Raw genomic sequence first — 17925 nt, 5'->3', positions numbered from 1 at the left:
GTCACGTGATCACCCGCCCTGAATTCACTACTACTGGAAACATCACCATTTTTAGTCTTCATTGACTTAAATTACAATTTAACTGCTCAAGCCTTCAGTAACCTAGATCAATATTTCACAGCTTTTTTTCACTTGTTTTTCAAGCTTTCATTGACTTAGATCATAATTTCACTCTTTTAAAGCTTTCAGATGCAGGCCTTTAGTGACCATGATCTATTTCACTGTTTTAAAGCCTCCATCATTGAAGAAAAATCTGCTAGTCTCTGATAATCTGGATCTTCTTCTTTTTCGTCTTTATCAGTCGCCTTGAATGCTGGATTGTTTGTATCACGTGGCAGACGTAGCGTGCATGGCAACATTTCTGGCATTACCGTATGATGTGTGACTAGAGAAAGTAGACTTGACCATTCCTTATCTAGGCCCTGGAATAAATAAATAAAATCTTAAAGGCCCTGAAATGAATATAATAAATTATCAGTCTTAAGACCAATATGTTATATATGATTGTAAAATTCAACCTATGTATATCGCAAACTGCTGAAAAAAATGAACTTTTGTGGAAAAAAACTGTGCTTTGGAGAAGTACCACAATAAGAAAATGGCCAAACTGGATAAAATTTATGCCTACGCAGTGAGGTATCAAAATACACTCCAGAAGAACCATAAAAATTGTATTATACTTTCTTCTGGTCATTTAACATTCATATTTTAAAAGGACTGTTAGCAACCAAAAAATTTACCTTTAATTTCACTCCGCGTGCTGTTTTAAGTATCAGATAATGTGAGATTCCGGTTGGATTTTCGAACTTTGGCACACGGACAGACAGGGCGTAGCATCCTGGATGAGTAGAACTGTCTCTAACTATGAAAGACCCAATGTCTTCTTGTTGTAATATTTCTAATGCCACATCCCTGAAAACATAAAGTTTTCATATCATTTTACAAGCTTGTAACATATACACAAGAACTAACAAATCTTTTTTTTAATGTTCCATAATTTATTTTAAGTCTACTGTGAAACAAGTTCTACAACTCTTGACACCTCATTCATGATGGTATCCATGGCAATGAGGGTATGACAGAAGAGCAGTTGGTTACCCTATTAATGTAGTGCACTAAGCAAGGGAGCTATGATGCAGCCAGGGCTTGAACCCATAACCTCTCCCCTCAAAGTGGGCACTCAAAAGGTAATTGAAGTAACAAGCTGAACATTAAGCAGTTCGATGAAATTGATGAAATTGCTGATGTAGCTTAGCACCTTTCGCAATACTCCTCTGCCTTTTGATACAGTAAAAACTAATTATGTGGTTCAGTCAAAATTATATATAAACTCAACTGTATTTCATTATAAGTTATTATCAATTCATTTGGTACAAAACTGGACATCTAGTTTCTATGTTTGGCTTTAAAAATTCTCTATACTCAAATAAAAGCATTTCCCTTGTGTGCAGAAAAAATTCTCTCGATACCAAAACCTCCATCTCAACAATGGTATTGTGGGGCAAGGGAACAGTATTAGACTTGGTTAAAATCCCACTAGAGGCATATTTTGACTGCCGCTGTCTCAAGGGGTAGAAAGCCAAGAAAACTGTTGTTAAGCATGTTGCCTTGGTTACAATAACTTGTCAGAATTGTCACTAAAAATAGTCTAAAAGAAACAACTTAAAATCAAATCCAAGAAAAGAAAGAGCTCAAAGGCTCATACCTTGGTATTCCAGCTTGGTACCAACACGAATGTCTCAGCGTCTCATCCTCAATATGGCTTCTATCTAACCCCATCAGTGACTCCAACCTGAAGAGAGATAACAAACTAAGATCTATAAATGCAAACATTGCAATTTTTGCATGTAATAACTTCTATCAAAGAAGTATAAAATACACAGAATGGCAACTGGCTGTAATCTCGCGTGATCTCATGTCAGAGCGTGAATTGGCGTTATCTTAGTAAAAACAAACATCGGCGAGCATGGCGTTACAATTTGTACCTTTAAAACTACAATTAAAATACATGTTAGCAGTTACAACAACATAAGTTTAATGTGTTATAGTCTTAAGACACAACGTACACGTTTCTTGTCATCAAAAGAAGCGTGGTCATACGGCAATAATTAATTTACCAATGAATAATTATTGCTTTCGATTACAAAATGGCGCGCGGAGAAAGCGTTCCTTCCGGTAACGAGATCTTATTCAGTTATCACGGGATGTTGGCAACATTTGCTCTATATGCCTTTCAAGTTGCCGATCTATTTATTTTTATACCTCTTTGCTTCTATTAAACTACAGCAAAGTCTGAACAGCATCGATAGCACATATATTAAATGAGTGAACCGCATTTGGATTATTTAACTTGTTCTGACACCTTTTTCATCAAATTCCACAATGTCATGTATAAAAGAGCACTATTATGTTATTCATAAACTGTTCTTTAGCACTGCTTAGAATTGCCAACACACCTTAAAAAAAACATTACTTAAAATCCTGTTCAAAATAAAGTGTGCTCTCCATATACAGAATGGTCAGTGTTCCTATATTACCATCAAGCATAGTGTGTGTTTTTTTAGTCATATATACTAAATTAATAGACCCAAAGTGCTATTTTTGAAAAAGAAAGGAAATTGGAAAGGGAATTTCAGGAACAAATTAATAAGGTGCCATTGTAATTTTATTTTATAGCTGGTGTAAAATCTTGAATATGTTCCAGAATAAACACTAATATATTGTAATATTTGTAATCAAGTATTTATCAACAAACAATCTGGAAAGCAATAGGTTTTTGTTTGATACGAAAAAAATTGAAAATATTTCATTATATATCTGGAATATACAAATACTTTAACAAATGAGTAAGCAGAGCCAGACAATTATCATATGGTAAAGTATATTAAGAAAATTCCTTAATATCAGTTAGTCTAGTGCCTAAAATAACCTCTATTTGAGCGATGCAGCACCATCTATACTTAAGAAGAAATTTTAGAAATTCTACTTCATGAACCTACCGGTATATAAAAAGATATATCAAGACATTGGTTAAAGATTTCTTTGAGGAAGAAGGGTTATGGGCTCATTTTTATCAGGAAGAAGGCATGTATTCAATAAGAAAATGTTAATTCTTCTAGAAATACATGACAGGCATTCCAAAATATAGGAAACAGGAGAAGGGCTATTGGAGTCAGTACTTATGATCAAGTCATCAATGCTTGTGCATTTCATCACAGAAATTTAAAAAAAAAAAATTCTGGCCTAATGCAAGATTTTAAGCTGATTTAGGCCAATTTACAAAAATGTTAAAACAAAAATCTTAATTTCATTTTAATCTTAATGTTAAATAAACAACTTGTATAACAGGTCAATTAACACACAAAACCAAAACATTGTAAACTCATGAAGAAATTCAAACCGTGTTACCGCTACCGAAAAATGTGTGGAATTTGAAATTTAAAAGGTCAAGTAAGTGATGAAATGGCCATGAAATTCACATTCCCCTTTACTCAATGGACGGCAAACACTCCAGTCAGGGGTTATTGAATTAATACAAATACGGAGAAAAGTTTATATCAATAAAAAGAAGCTTTCCAAATTGTAATGTCCAGACAGTGAGATGTTTTATTTAGCTGACTGGTTTTTTATTGGATTAGGAGAATTTGAGGCAAGATGGCTTTTGTCAAAGGCTTGTGGGATCTTTTTTATTGCAAACAGACATTATAGTTTACTGCATGATGAGGCAACGGACCAGACTTAAGGTGTTACTGCCTTGAAGGGACTTAGATCTAGAGTATTGCCAAAGTTAATTAAAGATAGTGGTAGTGTGAACACTCCAATTTGGCAACAGTGTTTGCAATTATTCCAGGTTAGACCTAGAGAATTTGTTTCTATTGTGTTGGTACGTTTCAGTTCTTGTATATCCATAAAGAAGTCTTTGAACTGCTGCTGCAATGGCATAGAGAGAAACTACAATTCACTTATAAAATTAAGCAGCATTATCAACACACAGCAAGACAAGATAATAATTCTGGTTCTTGGAGGGTAATATTCTATTTTTAATACATCATTTGTCTCCCATATAAGGTAATTTAAAATCAATTAGTCTCCACTCATACAGCTGCTGCCTAATTTACAGAGCTTTCTTGCACAATTATTTCTACAACATTGCATCACTGATTTTATGCCTTCTGCTTTAGGACACCTGAGAATCTAGGAGACTGCCAGCCAATACCAGCTGCTATCAAGTAAATTATGCTTTTATGGGCAATTTATTTCTACTATATAGCTGCAGAGGTCTCTCATAGTCTGCTATGGGACACCTAAGTATCTTCTAAAACCAAATGTTATCAAATTAACTGCCAATTTTTAGACAATTTCTTCTGCTATATTGCATTACAGTTGCAACTTGATAACACTTGAACATCTCCAGGCTCTGTCAGAGAAACCTTTCAGTAGGCAGTGAAACCTATTCAGTAAACTTAATCAGAATCAACAGAATATCTCACTTTCCTCCTGTGAAAGATTTCAATATCACTGCCTCTACAGTCAAAGAAAAGTCTTTGCAATGTCTAGAAAACATAACCATTTTCAACTAATAATCTTCTGAAAAACACCTTGATATGACTATCATAATTTTCTTTCAATGTAATCATAATTAAAAAGTAGAGGTCATTCTTATGTAGGTGGTTATTTGTTTGGTTTAGAGTCACATTCAGCCACAGAGGCACCTCAGGTTGTTATAGCCACACTCAGTCACAGAGGCACCTCAGGTTGTTACAGCCACACTCAGCCACAGAGGCCCCTCAGGTTGTTATAGCCACACTCAGCCACAGTGGCGCCTCAGGTTGTTATAGCCACACTCATGCAGCCATAGAGGCCCCTCAGACTGTAATATACTGTAGGCATCATTAATAGAGGTGTCATTAACCAAAGGTACAATATATTTGTCATTAACAAGCGAAACATATCATTAATAGGAGTGTTATTAACCAAAAGTGTCATTGTCAAGTTATGTCTTTATCAAATGTGCATTTCATTAACAAGAGGTTTCTTTAACAGAGGTACATGTCATTAACAAGGGGTGTCATTAACCAGAGGTACATGTCATTAACAAGGGGTGTCATTAACCAGAGGTACATGTCATTAACAAGGAGCAGAGGTACATGTCATTAACAAGGGGCATCATTAACCAGAGGTACATGTCATTAACAAGGGGTGTCATTAACCAGCTGTACATGTCATTACAATGGTGTCATTAACTAGAGGTACATGTCATTAACAAGGGGGGTCATTAACCAGAGGTACATTTCATTAACAAGGGGCATTAACCAGAGGTACATGTCATTAACAAGGGGCATCATCAACTAGAGGTACATGATGTCATTACCAAGGGGTGTCATTAACCAGCTGTACATGTCATTACAATGGTGTCATTAACTAGAGGTACATGTCATAAACAAGGGGGGTCATTAACCAGAGGTACATTTCATTAACAAGGGGCATCAGCAACACCAGAGGTATATGTCATTAACCAGAGGTACATGTCATTAGCAAGGGGTGTCATTAACCACAGGTACATGTCATTAACAAGGGAGGTGGGGGGTCATTAACCAGAGGTACATATCATTAACAAGGGATGTCATTAACCAGAGGTACATATTATTAACAAGAGGGTCATTAACCAGTGGTACATGTCATTAACAAGAGAGGTTGTTAATCAGAGGTACATGTCATTAACAAGAGAGGTTGTTAATCAGAGGTACATGTCATTAACAAGGATTGTAATTAACCAGAGGTTAGGCTGTACAAGAAATGAAAGCCACAGTAAGAGATATAGTGATAAAAATGGATATATCAAATTAAAGCAGTAGCATTAAATTATCACAATAATATCCTTATAATGTATCTGTTACCATGCAAACTGACACTTTAATGGTAATTTATCACCAGGCTTGGTGTGATATTGTGTCACTGTGTTTATCTGCACTCACAATCAACATAACTGATGGTGATTTATTGTTTAATCAATATAGCACTACTATTTCATACTTAAAGGTAGTCACATTTCTTCTTTCCTGACAAAGAAACTACAAAATTTAATGGGAAAAGCCATTTATAGTTACCAGTGTATGGGAAAACGTTACAAATGTTTATGTACTTCATTGCTTGCTAGTCATTGTGTAAAACAAAAACATTAAAAAATTTAAATACAGATTTCAAGCCAGTAATCAATACTGACTTCCAAGAAAAAGATACTTTACATTTTATGTATTAAAACAAATGTTCTGACACCCACATAATCATGGCTTGGGGTATGACATTGCAGTGATAAATTCTTTTTATATATTTATAATCACTATTCATTGAATTTGAAATTCAAATCAAGAGGATCACACATTATAGGTAACAAATACGCAGTAATTTAATTTATTTCTAATTTGCATATTTATAACATATTTTCATCGGAAGACTTCCCATATAATTTATTTACTCATCCCTTTTCTGTTGATTACAACTTTATCCTTAAAAATATATAACATTAGGATTAGTTTCAATTCTGGCGCTCCCGCTTCGAAAATATGTAAGGTATTTTGATCAGCAGGCAATTCTATCAAAGATTAAAATCAATAATGAAAAAATACCTTCATTTCAAGGTCCATTAGCCAAACAGAATATGTAATAGAGACCCGCCATTCACTTGCAATTTCATTCGGGTAGACACGGTATTTCATTTTCTTCTCTGACTCATTCTTACATATAGAGGTATACAGGGTATGGGAAAACTGACGTTCCCACAAGATCTATTCTCAGTATGCGTAACTTTTTTTAACCCTGATCATGCTGGACACGATTGATTCTGCCTTTGAGATTGATTCGCATGCCCCTTTGTGACCAGTGTAGATCTTGATCAGCCTGCACATCTGTGCAGTCTGATCAAGATCTGCACTGTTCCCTATTCAGCTCCTCTTTTAACAGCTAATGATACTGTCCAAATCGAAAGAAGGACTAGTTCATTAAAGAAATTTTGCATGATAAGGGTTAAAACATGAAGAGTTTTTTTTCTAAAGTCCTATTTTTATCACAAGTATATTGTGCAGTTACAGAAGCAAAATTTAAATATGACAACTGTTGATTTAATGGCACTGACCTCCATACCGCACAACAAAAATGAAAGGTGGAAATTGTTTCCATATCAGAATTAAATTATTGCTATATTTCTTAAGAAGGTCTTGAAACTTACTGACAGATTATGTTATAAAAACACATAAAAATTAGTTGTGTTTACTAATTTTTGTAACGGGGTACCGTGGATTAACTGCCTCAATTAATTATAAATATTCCTGTTTTTAATTATCAACCATTAATACCTATTCCTCCATGGCATGTTGGTCAATATCGCATTGAAATGTTTATTGCCGGGAGGTGAATCTGGTTTAATTCCGACTTTTTTTCTTGAATTGACATCTTTAAGATCATAGTTTACTAAGTTTTAAAACAAAAACTCATGTTCTAAAGTTCATAACATTATGAACCAAACTTCAATTTTAAAGAAAGATAATTTTATAGTCAAAATCAGGAGGTTTTATCTTTGTATGTTATCCTAAAATATACTGGCTTTCCAAAAATAAACTGATAATATACTGATGTTATATTCCTACAAAATGTAATTTTTATGAACATTATACTGATACCAGTATACCAAATTCGGTTTGTTATGGTGAAAAAAAAGGTAATATTTTCCCACAAGTTGGCCAGCCATACCCCATTTATGCATTTTCGCCGGGCCAGATATTCAGATTAAAATTTAGCAATGTCAAGTGGAAGCAATAGCTGATTCTGAAAAGGGTAAAAAAATGGCACTGGCTCAGTTTTGATTCCAATTTGGTGGAATTATCATAAAGCCAGCTAACAAATAAATGGATATTCAGAATGATCTTACCTAACAAACTGTCCAACTCTTTTACGTCGCATTTTTCTGTCTATCCACTGTTTAAATATACTCATATCATAATAATAATTTTTCGGCATTATTCCAGTTTTCATGTTAAACCAGTATTCATAATATAGAAAAAAAAAAAATTTCTGTTGTTTTCACATCGGTACGTCCTCTCTATTTTCGAAATCCAGATATAAAATTCCTATTTCCTTCAAATGTAATGTAATACCAATTCAATTATGTAGAGACAACTTTTTTTTCACATGAAATTGTTGATTTTAGACAAAAACACCTATTTATAACATAGTTATATTCCTCCTTCCCTATCCCTAATGATAGTTTCTCACTTTCTATTGTAACAAGTGTCAACACCGCTAATCCAATTTTGTTAAGAGATTAGGTTATGTAATTACTGTCAAAGACAACATGGATTTTATCTAGCACTATCATAACTCCTATTGTTTGCTGTATGACAACTTTTCTGAAATTCCCGCTGAGCTCTTTATTACTGATAGAACAAATGTGTTAAAACTGCTGTGACCTTTTCAAACGCTTTCACATTTTCTTCAAAAATCTATACTGAAAATATGACAAAAATGTTGTCTTTTTCCAACTGTATCAAACCATGTCCATGTAACAACAAATTTTCAGTTTGTATAATTTTTTTTTCTATCATTCAATGTAAAATGATTTCAATTATTTAATGAAATCTGTTACAGGAACTCATCCAAAACAATAACACACTGATGTAACTCACACAAGTTTGAATTCCGTACTGAACAAACACTCAAAATACAGACTTTCCTGGTGCTGCTGTATTTCAAGGGGTCACTGATGAATCAAGAAAGAATTAGACATATCAATGACAAAAACAAATTGCCTTGTACAAACAGATCTCGCAAATCTTGCTTTGTTCAATAATTCCTAATAAATTCTCCCAGTTCGGAAAAGAATAATTGTAAGTCATTGTTTACTTCAACCTCAACAGCAATTCATCAAAAATTGCACTTTATCTTATTTTCAGCTTAAAAGATGCAATTCAATAATCCATGACAGTCTGACAACTGCATTAGCATCATTAAATATCTATTTTTGTCCCGAAACTTGAATGCGCACACAGGTCTGTCTTCTGTACAAAAACACTATCACAGGATGCTCTAGCTATTTTATTAAAATCCGCAGCACATAAAATAGTTCCTTGATCAATATCTCATAAAATATAAAAGGGGACGAAATTTATTTTTCCAATCCGTCAAATGATGCAGCCCACTCCCCGTGTCACACTGGTATCGAACAAATTACGTGTACCTGTGTCAGTGACGTCTGCCCGTAAAATGTATTTTATTGAAAATTGCGATCAATACATAGTCCAGGTGTGTATTACACTATAACTATCTAACCATCGCGGTAAACAACACTGCAATAGAGCTTCGTTAATATTATTTCCAATCAAAAAGAAACAAAAAGTGACGTCTTCACAGCGACTAAAGTTATTTTCAAACTGATGGATGATATATTTCCAATCTATGTCTTTCATTTATAATGAGGCAATTAAAAAAGATTAATTGCTGACATGAATATGTAACTAAATTTGAGTCACTTAAACAAGTCAGTTTGTCATAGCTTTTTCTGTCCTAAACTTCATTTCGTTTACATATTTCGATTATTAAATTTCACACACCTGTCCAACTTTTACCTGCATGCAACTCAAATGCAAAGTTTCCTAAACAAAATGCTTATCATCCATTGCACCAGCTTCTTATCAGAATTATTTAAATCAGCTATGTAAAATGTTGGAGAAATTTCAACATCCATAAAAAAAAATACCAACTTTTATACTGAAATAATTGCAACTATAAAAACTAAACTCCTATTTTCATGTCAAAATTGAATCAACCTGTTCCCATTAAAGAGACCACTAAACCACAAAAGTAGTCTAATAATTGGGTAAAGTATGTTAAGAGACTGGTTAAAAAGCTGAAGGGACGACAGACCCCCAACTCGATCATTACCATATAAAAATATACTAATCTCAAGTTAAATATATTGGGAATTTTGTGGAAAAATCCTTTTCAAAACACAAGAAGGGGCTTTTTTAAAGTGGTTATATAGATTTAATTGATATGTCACATTATCCCTGTAGTGGTCATTTCTGAAGGCTGACCAGTATTGACCGCTCCTTGTAGAGTATGTGACACATATTCAGATTTTATAATTGGATCATGTCAGGGGTTGGGGAGCTAATTTGTCACGCACCAAGATAAAAGCGCCACCATCAATGGTCAAACATGACAAGGTTAATGGTGTCATGTCCAACGAAAAATTAAACCATTGGGGATTTTTTTTGAGAAAAATTCACTTAAAAGAATATTTAAAGTATTTGAAGAATGTGTCAATTTTTTTTCTTTCTGCCAGAGAAGAAGTTTTGCAACTTCGTCAAAATGCATGAATCTTTTAGTAACTTCAATGAGTTATAAATCCTAATTTCAAATTTCCGGGAAATTTTTTCATGATTATTTTTTTGAAAAAAAAAAAAAAAAAAAAACTTCAAAAAAACATCTTAATTTATGATAGCTGCTTTTATCATATTTTACAACCCTTTCATAAAGATTTTAAACTGAAAAGGTTGTTCATTGATCTTGGATCTATTTTACATAATATAATACCAAGTGACATTAAAACATCACCTCATTCTGGTGTGACTCTTTTTTAATTCACCACTCACAAAATAGAAAATGAACATCAAAATAATATTTTATGAAGTGACACATGTTAAACAAAAAGACAAAATTTTCATTATGAAAAGAAATGCAAATAATTAAAACAAAAATTTTGACTCACCTTTTCATAGAAATCAACTTCATTCTTAAACTTACTATTTCCTGAAGTATTTTTGGGGTGTTTTTTTTTTCTACTTTTAACCTAAATTTTCACAACTTTTGTGCAGTAAAATCAAACAAAGTCCATATAAAATTGATAAAAGGTCATTAAATTGACAGGTAACATAAAATTAAATTGAAAACACTTGTAGATAAAAATGTACAAAGTAAGATAAGAAAGTGATAAATTCCTTCAAAGCTACTTTTTAATGAAAAGGTCTTGGGGGCATCATGATAAAAGAGAGGTTTTACAGACCTCTCACAGGTAAAACATAAAAATACAAATTATTAATTATATGTGATATAAAAATACATTTGTTGTAACAAGAAATAAATGGTGAGATAAAAAAAACTGTTGACGTTTAACACCTAGGGGGAATTCCGAGAAGGCACATAAAAACTTACACTAGCTGGCATATTAAGGAACCTGTGAAGCTCTGGAGGAGTCGCCCATACTGATTACTGATGGTGACTATAATATAAGTATATATAAGACGTCTTTTGATAGGTAAGCTATGAATAGGTAGAGGACAATACTTTCAAGTATAATATGTAAAAGGTCGGCAGTTTGAATCCCAGGTGAAACGTATGTTCTCAAAGAGGATTCAACAGATGATCATAATGAATGCATCTATTTTCCTTTGTCATTGCACCAATGTAACAGATTTGTCATTAAAACAGTATGGACAATGTTATGAGCCTACAGGCCACAAGGAATTAATCAAAGATTTATTTGAGCCATGCCATGAGAAAACCAACATAGTGGGTTTGTGACCAGCATGGATCCAGACCAGCCTGCACATCCACGCAGTCTGGTCAGGATCCATGCTGTTCGCTTTCAAAGCCTATTGTAATTAGAGAAACCGTCAGCGAACAGCATGGATCCTGGCCAGACTGCGCGGATGCGCAGGCTGGTCTGGATCCATGCTGGTCGCAAACCCACTATGTTGGTTTTCTCATGGCACGGCTCAATTTTGTTTAACTTTTCTATTTGCACAAAACATTAAAATATCAGGCTACCTAAAAAGTTAAAAAGCATTTCTAAAATATTTCAGATATAGATTATGGCTGATAGTTAAAGAAACTGACAAAACTTCTCCACTTAAAATAATGGTGAAGAATCAATTTAAAGACAGCAGAACATTCCTCTTGATCAGGAAAATAACGGCAGCAAATAATTCTGTGTTTAGAGCTTTAGGTATTGAGCTTTCACTGATCACACTCAGTAAGCAAAAAATTTCTGTTCTTGTAGACTAATCTACAATCTGACTGTCTGGTAGCTCAAAATAGGCTTCAAATAGATGTAGGCACTGTCTACACTATGGAATTTTAATCCATCATTCCTAAAGGCCCCATACTTCTAAACTTTCATCCCTTGTTTCAACACTGAACAAAGAAAATTACAAAATTTAAATATATTTCTTATATAATTTAAACACAAATAAGCTATACTTAATAGATAGATTTTAAGGCATTGAAGTAGATAATAGCATATTGAAAGACCTTAAAGAAGGTAACTGGCAGAAGCTTTTAAGCAGATTTAAGACTTTTTGCTTCGGACTGTTTGAAATTACTTAGGTCAAATGGTGTTTAACCAACAGATTTTGATTTTTTTTGTGTGATTTCTTCAGATTTTGTCTCAGACAATACACAATACACTATTTAAGATCTTTATACTGGTTTGATGGTATCTTAATATTAAAGAATTATTTGTGTTACATACCAGTGTGGTAGTGACTCATTAAGTCCTCATTATACAGTCAGGAATGTCTCTCTTGTCAGCTGTCTTCAGTCAAATAGGTGGTCAGACTAATTATGTATGCTATTGTGCAGTTCATTAATTTTTACTTCATTCATCAATTTTGTTGTGTGATTGTTTACTTAATCTTCATTAGTGTAATATTATCACTGAGTCTTACAGCCTCTGAGCCGTGCCATGAGAAAACCAACATAGTGGCTTTGTGACCAGCATGGATCCAGACCAGCCTGCAGTCTGGTCAGGATCCATGCTGTTCACTAATGGTTTCTCTAATTGTAATAGGCTTTGAAAGCGAACAGCATGGATCCTGACCAGACTGCGCGGATGCGCAGGCTGGTCTGGATCCATGCTGGTCGCAAAGCCACTATGTTGGGTTTCTCATGACGCGGCTCATTTATACAGCTGAGTTGGATACCGGGCATGGGCCTTATCATAAAGGTTGCAGATTTGCATCCCAGTGAAAGCAGAATCTCTCAGTAGTCTTCCCAATACCATCAAATAACCTTGAGTACTCTCTGTGGCAGAAAGTGTAGAAACCTTGAAAAAGGCACACATGGCTAGACAGCTGATTTTAAGCAACCTCTAAACCAGAACAGAACTTAACAGTATACTCTAAGACGGCGAACATTAAAAATTAACCTTCAGCAGAAACTAAAGACTTATTTGAATGCTACATAACAATGAAGCACTTGAGAACAGAAAATGAACATATAATTGATGCCTACAGCTGAACAATGAAGCCACCTTGACAGAACATATAAGAACATATACATTTAAATGCTACAGCTGAACAATGAAGCCACCTTGACAGAACATAAAAGAACATATAATTGAATGCCTACAGCTGAACAATGAAGCCACCTTGACAGATAAACATATAATCTAAGTGAACATGACTCAACATAACATATTTGAATGCCTACAGCTGAACAATGAAGCCACCTTGACAGAACATAAAGAAATAAATTGAATGCTACAGCTGAACAATGAAGCCACCTTGACAGAACATATAAGAACATACAATTTGAATGCCTACAGCTGAACAATGAAGCCACCTTGACAGAACATAAAAGAACATACAATTTGAATGCCTACAGCTGAACAATGAAGCCACCTTGACAGAACATATAAGAACATACAATTTGAATGCCTACAGCTAAACAATGAAGCCACCTTGACAGAACATATAATTTGAATGTCTATACAGCTGAACAATGAAACAACCTTGACAGAACATATAATTTGAATACCTACAGCTGAACAATGAAGCAACCTTGACAGAACATATAATTTGAATGCCTACAGCTGTACATAAAGCCACTTTGACAGAACATATAATTTGAATGCCTACAGCTGAACCTGAAGCAACCATAACAAAGCATAATTATGATTTAAATGTATACAACTAAACACGAATCAATCTTGACAGAACATATAAATTTGAATGCCTACAGCTGAACATGAAGCAACCTTGACAAAACATAATTATGATTTAATGCCTACAGCTGAACACAACAAACTTGATAGGAAAGATTACATGAATCATTACAATACTGACTGCAGATTACTGGTGTCCTTCCAACAAATCAGGAAGCAATCTGGACAGAACAGATTTCTTGAATAACAACAGCTGAACGATCTTGACAGAACAAATTTCTTTGAGTCTGCAGCTAAACATGAAGCAATTATGACGTAACAGATAATTTAAACATGAAAGCAGTCTTGACCTTGGCTGTACAGATTACTGGTAAGTGACAAAAAAACAGCTGAACATGAAGCAATGTGCAAATTAAATTTGAGACTGCTATGTCTTATATACAGTAACATCTGACATATAAGAAGCAACACATACTGATCAGACCAATTTCTTGCCATGTCTGTAGTGGTTTTGGGACGATCTGTGTATGAAAAGAATTAGAACCACTGCCTTACCCTTGCATGATCGTAACAGGCGACTAATAGGGTCTTAACACTTGGTTTTGTGGTAACTCTTTTTGATTTCATACCTCTTGTTTTTATTTCAATGTAAATGAGATGAGGAACCAAAATTTGTAGTCCTGTTTGGCGCCATATCTCCTTTACTGTGTTAGTGTGCCGTAAAACCCAAATAAATAAATAACTGTAGTTACAGGCTGCTATATCTAGAACAAAGCACATTGCTTGCATGATTTCAGCAGCAGTTGCAAGTTGCAACAACCTTGACAGTACCAATATTTCATCAATACTGACTGCCACTATTTTAAAATCACATTTAAAACAGGCCTAAACTCACAAAGCCTGGTTTGTATTATATTAAAACTATCAATATATTTGCACATGATCAATTAGATAACAGATAAATATGTGATAGTTGGCTTTTGATCAAATAAAAGATATCTTCTAGTTGCCTTTGATATTCAACTTGATAAATCAAATATTTATCTAACCAGTTGATCTGATAACATTAAAAACACAGTCTAGCAGTGGCTTATAAAGAAACCTCAGAAACCGGCTATACATAAAGACACATTGTATTGCTCAACATTTCATAAATATCTCAGTTTTAAAAAAACTCATTTAACACAATCATAAATCATACTCTTTTATCCTTTATGTTTTGATCATTGTCAAAATATTTAACTATTTTTTGATAACTTGCTACTTAAAGAAAATGGTTAAGAAGGAAGGTTAGTCTACAAAGCATACCTTGAATGGAGTCATATTAAATAAAATTATTATACTAAAAACAGAAATTCAACTATGCTTTAAAGAAATTCCTTTCACGGATTTTTTTTTATGTATAAAATGGAATCCTCTCATTCTTAAACTGTGTTTTGTTATTGGGCAATAGCAGACTATCTCAGTATCTGTTTGTTTTATAGAATTAATGAACACTTGATATAGTATTTTTATGGGTGTACAAAAGTAAAAGATACTTTGATCTTACACACAAAACAAATAACTTTTCTTCATATTTCATTTTCTTTAAAATTTTAACTAATTACACTACCCATTCTGTAGTTTTATACCAGGAAACATAAAAAAATATATATGATATTGCATAGCCACTGTTAGTAAAAAAAAATACCAGATATATTTTCACTCTAATAGTAATATTATAATTATTGGCTGAAAAAAACAACAACATGACTTTGTATTCTAACACGATCCGATACATTTTCCTATTAAACAAGTAAGACTGTAAACAGTGAATTATTATACGACAATTCACTGTTCTGACCTCACAATATTATGTCATAGCATTAAACGGCATTTAGCGGCGCGCTGGAAAAGAAACCAATTGAAAACGGGCAAATATTTAATAAATGCCGTCAAGAATGTACTTTAACATCCTTGGTAACGTGTTAGAATCGAAATAATATATCTCATTTAGTGATTTGCTCTTGAATAAATCATTGTTTGTCATAAAGATGCTTATAATTATATCACTCGGGCTACGCCCTCGTGATATAATTCCTTCACATCTGAACTCCAAACAATGATTTATTCAACGACAAATCACTGGATGAGATATATTATTTCTTAAATATTTAGTAATGATGAAACGGTACCATTTTCACCACTGAAAACTTATTTTGAAACTGTAAACTAAAATACTAGAAATAAAATTAAGGTATATTACCTGTTTTTGCCCATATTAATTATTATATTAAAGAATTTCACATAATTCCAATTTCAAACCATTTTAAAAACTTAAAACCTTATCCGAAAAACCTTCGGAACCCTCTGAAACACCTGCTTGGAATTCTTGCTTCATGACAACATTCAATTGACTTAAAAACTGGACTTTAGAAGATCTAAACATTCATCAAAAAGATACCTACCTTAAAGTTTGAACAAATTTCATCAGACCAGATAACACAGAGAAACAAATGACCAAATTATCAACTAAACAACGGATGACTCAGGTACCATCAACATGCCTTCACGCTTATCTTTACAAGCAGTTTTGACGACACTTTTATCGTAACATGACATGGATGTATTATCAAACTGCTTTAACTGGTAATAAATACTGTAACAATATACAACAGTTCAGAGCTGAGGCAACGAAATGCATTGTCAGAACAGTGAAAATTTAAGTAATTTCACACACTTTTGTTGTCTACGCATATAATTATTATAATTACTAATTACAACTCTCGCACTCATTCAGTCAGTCTGAAATCATTTGTTTATGTTAATATAATTACACTTCTACTGGTCATACATTCATATCATGACTTTTGACACTTATTTATATACACTTTTCAAATTTGCATTTTTGGGAAAAATAAAATTTATCCCTTCCAAATAAAGAATTACTCATTCCGAAATTTTATTAGCAAAAAGGAACAAATTTATGCATATAACAGGATATGATGTTACCAAATTCAGAGGGGCTCTTGCAATTGTTATTTATCTCTGTAGTGCCTTTTTTAAACCATGATCCCTCTTTAGAAAAAGGATGATGGGGAAAAACTTCTGACAACATAATGAGAACATCACATGCCACTGCAGACATGCATGCAAGCTGTCAGTACTAAATACATTTTTTTCTTCATTTGAAGAGAGCTGAATTAACTTAAAAGAGATTTTTTTCAAATTATTTTCTGTGCACACTGACAGCTGCTGCAGAGAGCCAACATGCTACCTAATGACAGCTACTCAATATAAAGGAACACTTGTCTGTTAAAGACTCTTTCAACAATACCATTTAAATTGTGCTGCACAAAATGAAATATGTGAAAAACTTGTTATCAACACAACCTGATTTAAACTCTGTACATTTTTTTCTAACTTCCTTAAATATTTCTGTCACTGTTCTCAAACTGAGATCATAACATTTTACTTGCAGTCAGTTTCATCAAATTTGATATTTCTGATATTGCAAACAAATTAATGCAACTGATACCGACTGCTTTAATGACATTGAACTATTACTGAAGAAAGAATTGTGCTAACAATGCTCAAATCCCGTTCTTACCAGCATTATACGTTCAGGAACAGAAACAAGATATTATGTACATACAACACAGTGCCTCACAACCCCTCGATTACCACAGTCAAAATTACCACAATCATAGTGAAAAAAAAACACAAAAAGTAGAAAAGCAATTTCAATAAACTCGTACAATGCTCAGTTTTAATCAGTTAAAATCTGTACGTTATTAGTCACCATTAATTTGTAACTCAGGAAAACAAAAACATAAATAATTAACTAAATTGCTTTAAAAAAAAGGGGAGTGAAATCAGATTTTCTTTTATTATGTAAATTGGTATGTATGATTAATAGTTATACTATTTTGTTATTTCATTGTTTTTCCACTGTATCATTTACATTAATGAAAATATGAAACAGAAAAACTTATGCTAATAAGTGCGCA

The 17925-nt window shown here is 33.3% G+C and overlaps 1 protein-coding gene across 2 annotated transcripts in view; it reads right to left on the bottom strand.

The window, feature by feature from the left end:
• LOC123526152 (tensin-1-like) overlaps positions 1-17925 on the bottom strand; it is an 84203-nt gene continuing 66278 nt past the window's right edge. Inside the window, exons 9-11 of one of the 2 annotated variants that reach the window (XM_045305179.2) lie at positions 1706-1792; positions 741-912; positions 1-422 (exon numbers count right to left, since the gene is read on the bottom strand). In XM_045305179.2, the coding sequence (XP_045161114.2) occupies positions 219-422; positions 741-912; positions 1706-1792 (463 nt within the window). In that variant the 3' untranslated portion in view covers positions 1-218. The remainder of the gene's footprint in view (positions 423-740; positions 913-1705; positions 1793-17925) is intronic. The other variant, XM_045305180.2, reaches the window with a different exon arrangement.

The sequence above is a fragment of the Mercenaria mercenaria genome, chromosome 14 (genome assembly GCF_021730395.1).
Source record: "Mercenaria mercenaria strain notata chromosome 14, MADL_Memer_1, whole genome shotgun sequence".
In the NCBI taxonomy this organism is placed as follows: Eukaryota; Metazoa; Mollusca; class Bivalvia; order Venerida; family Veneridae; genus Mercenaria; species Mercenaria mercenaria.
This window is presented reverse-complemented; position numbering and strand designations above follow the sequence as displayed.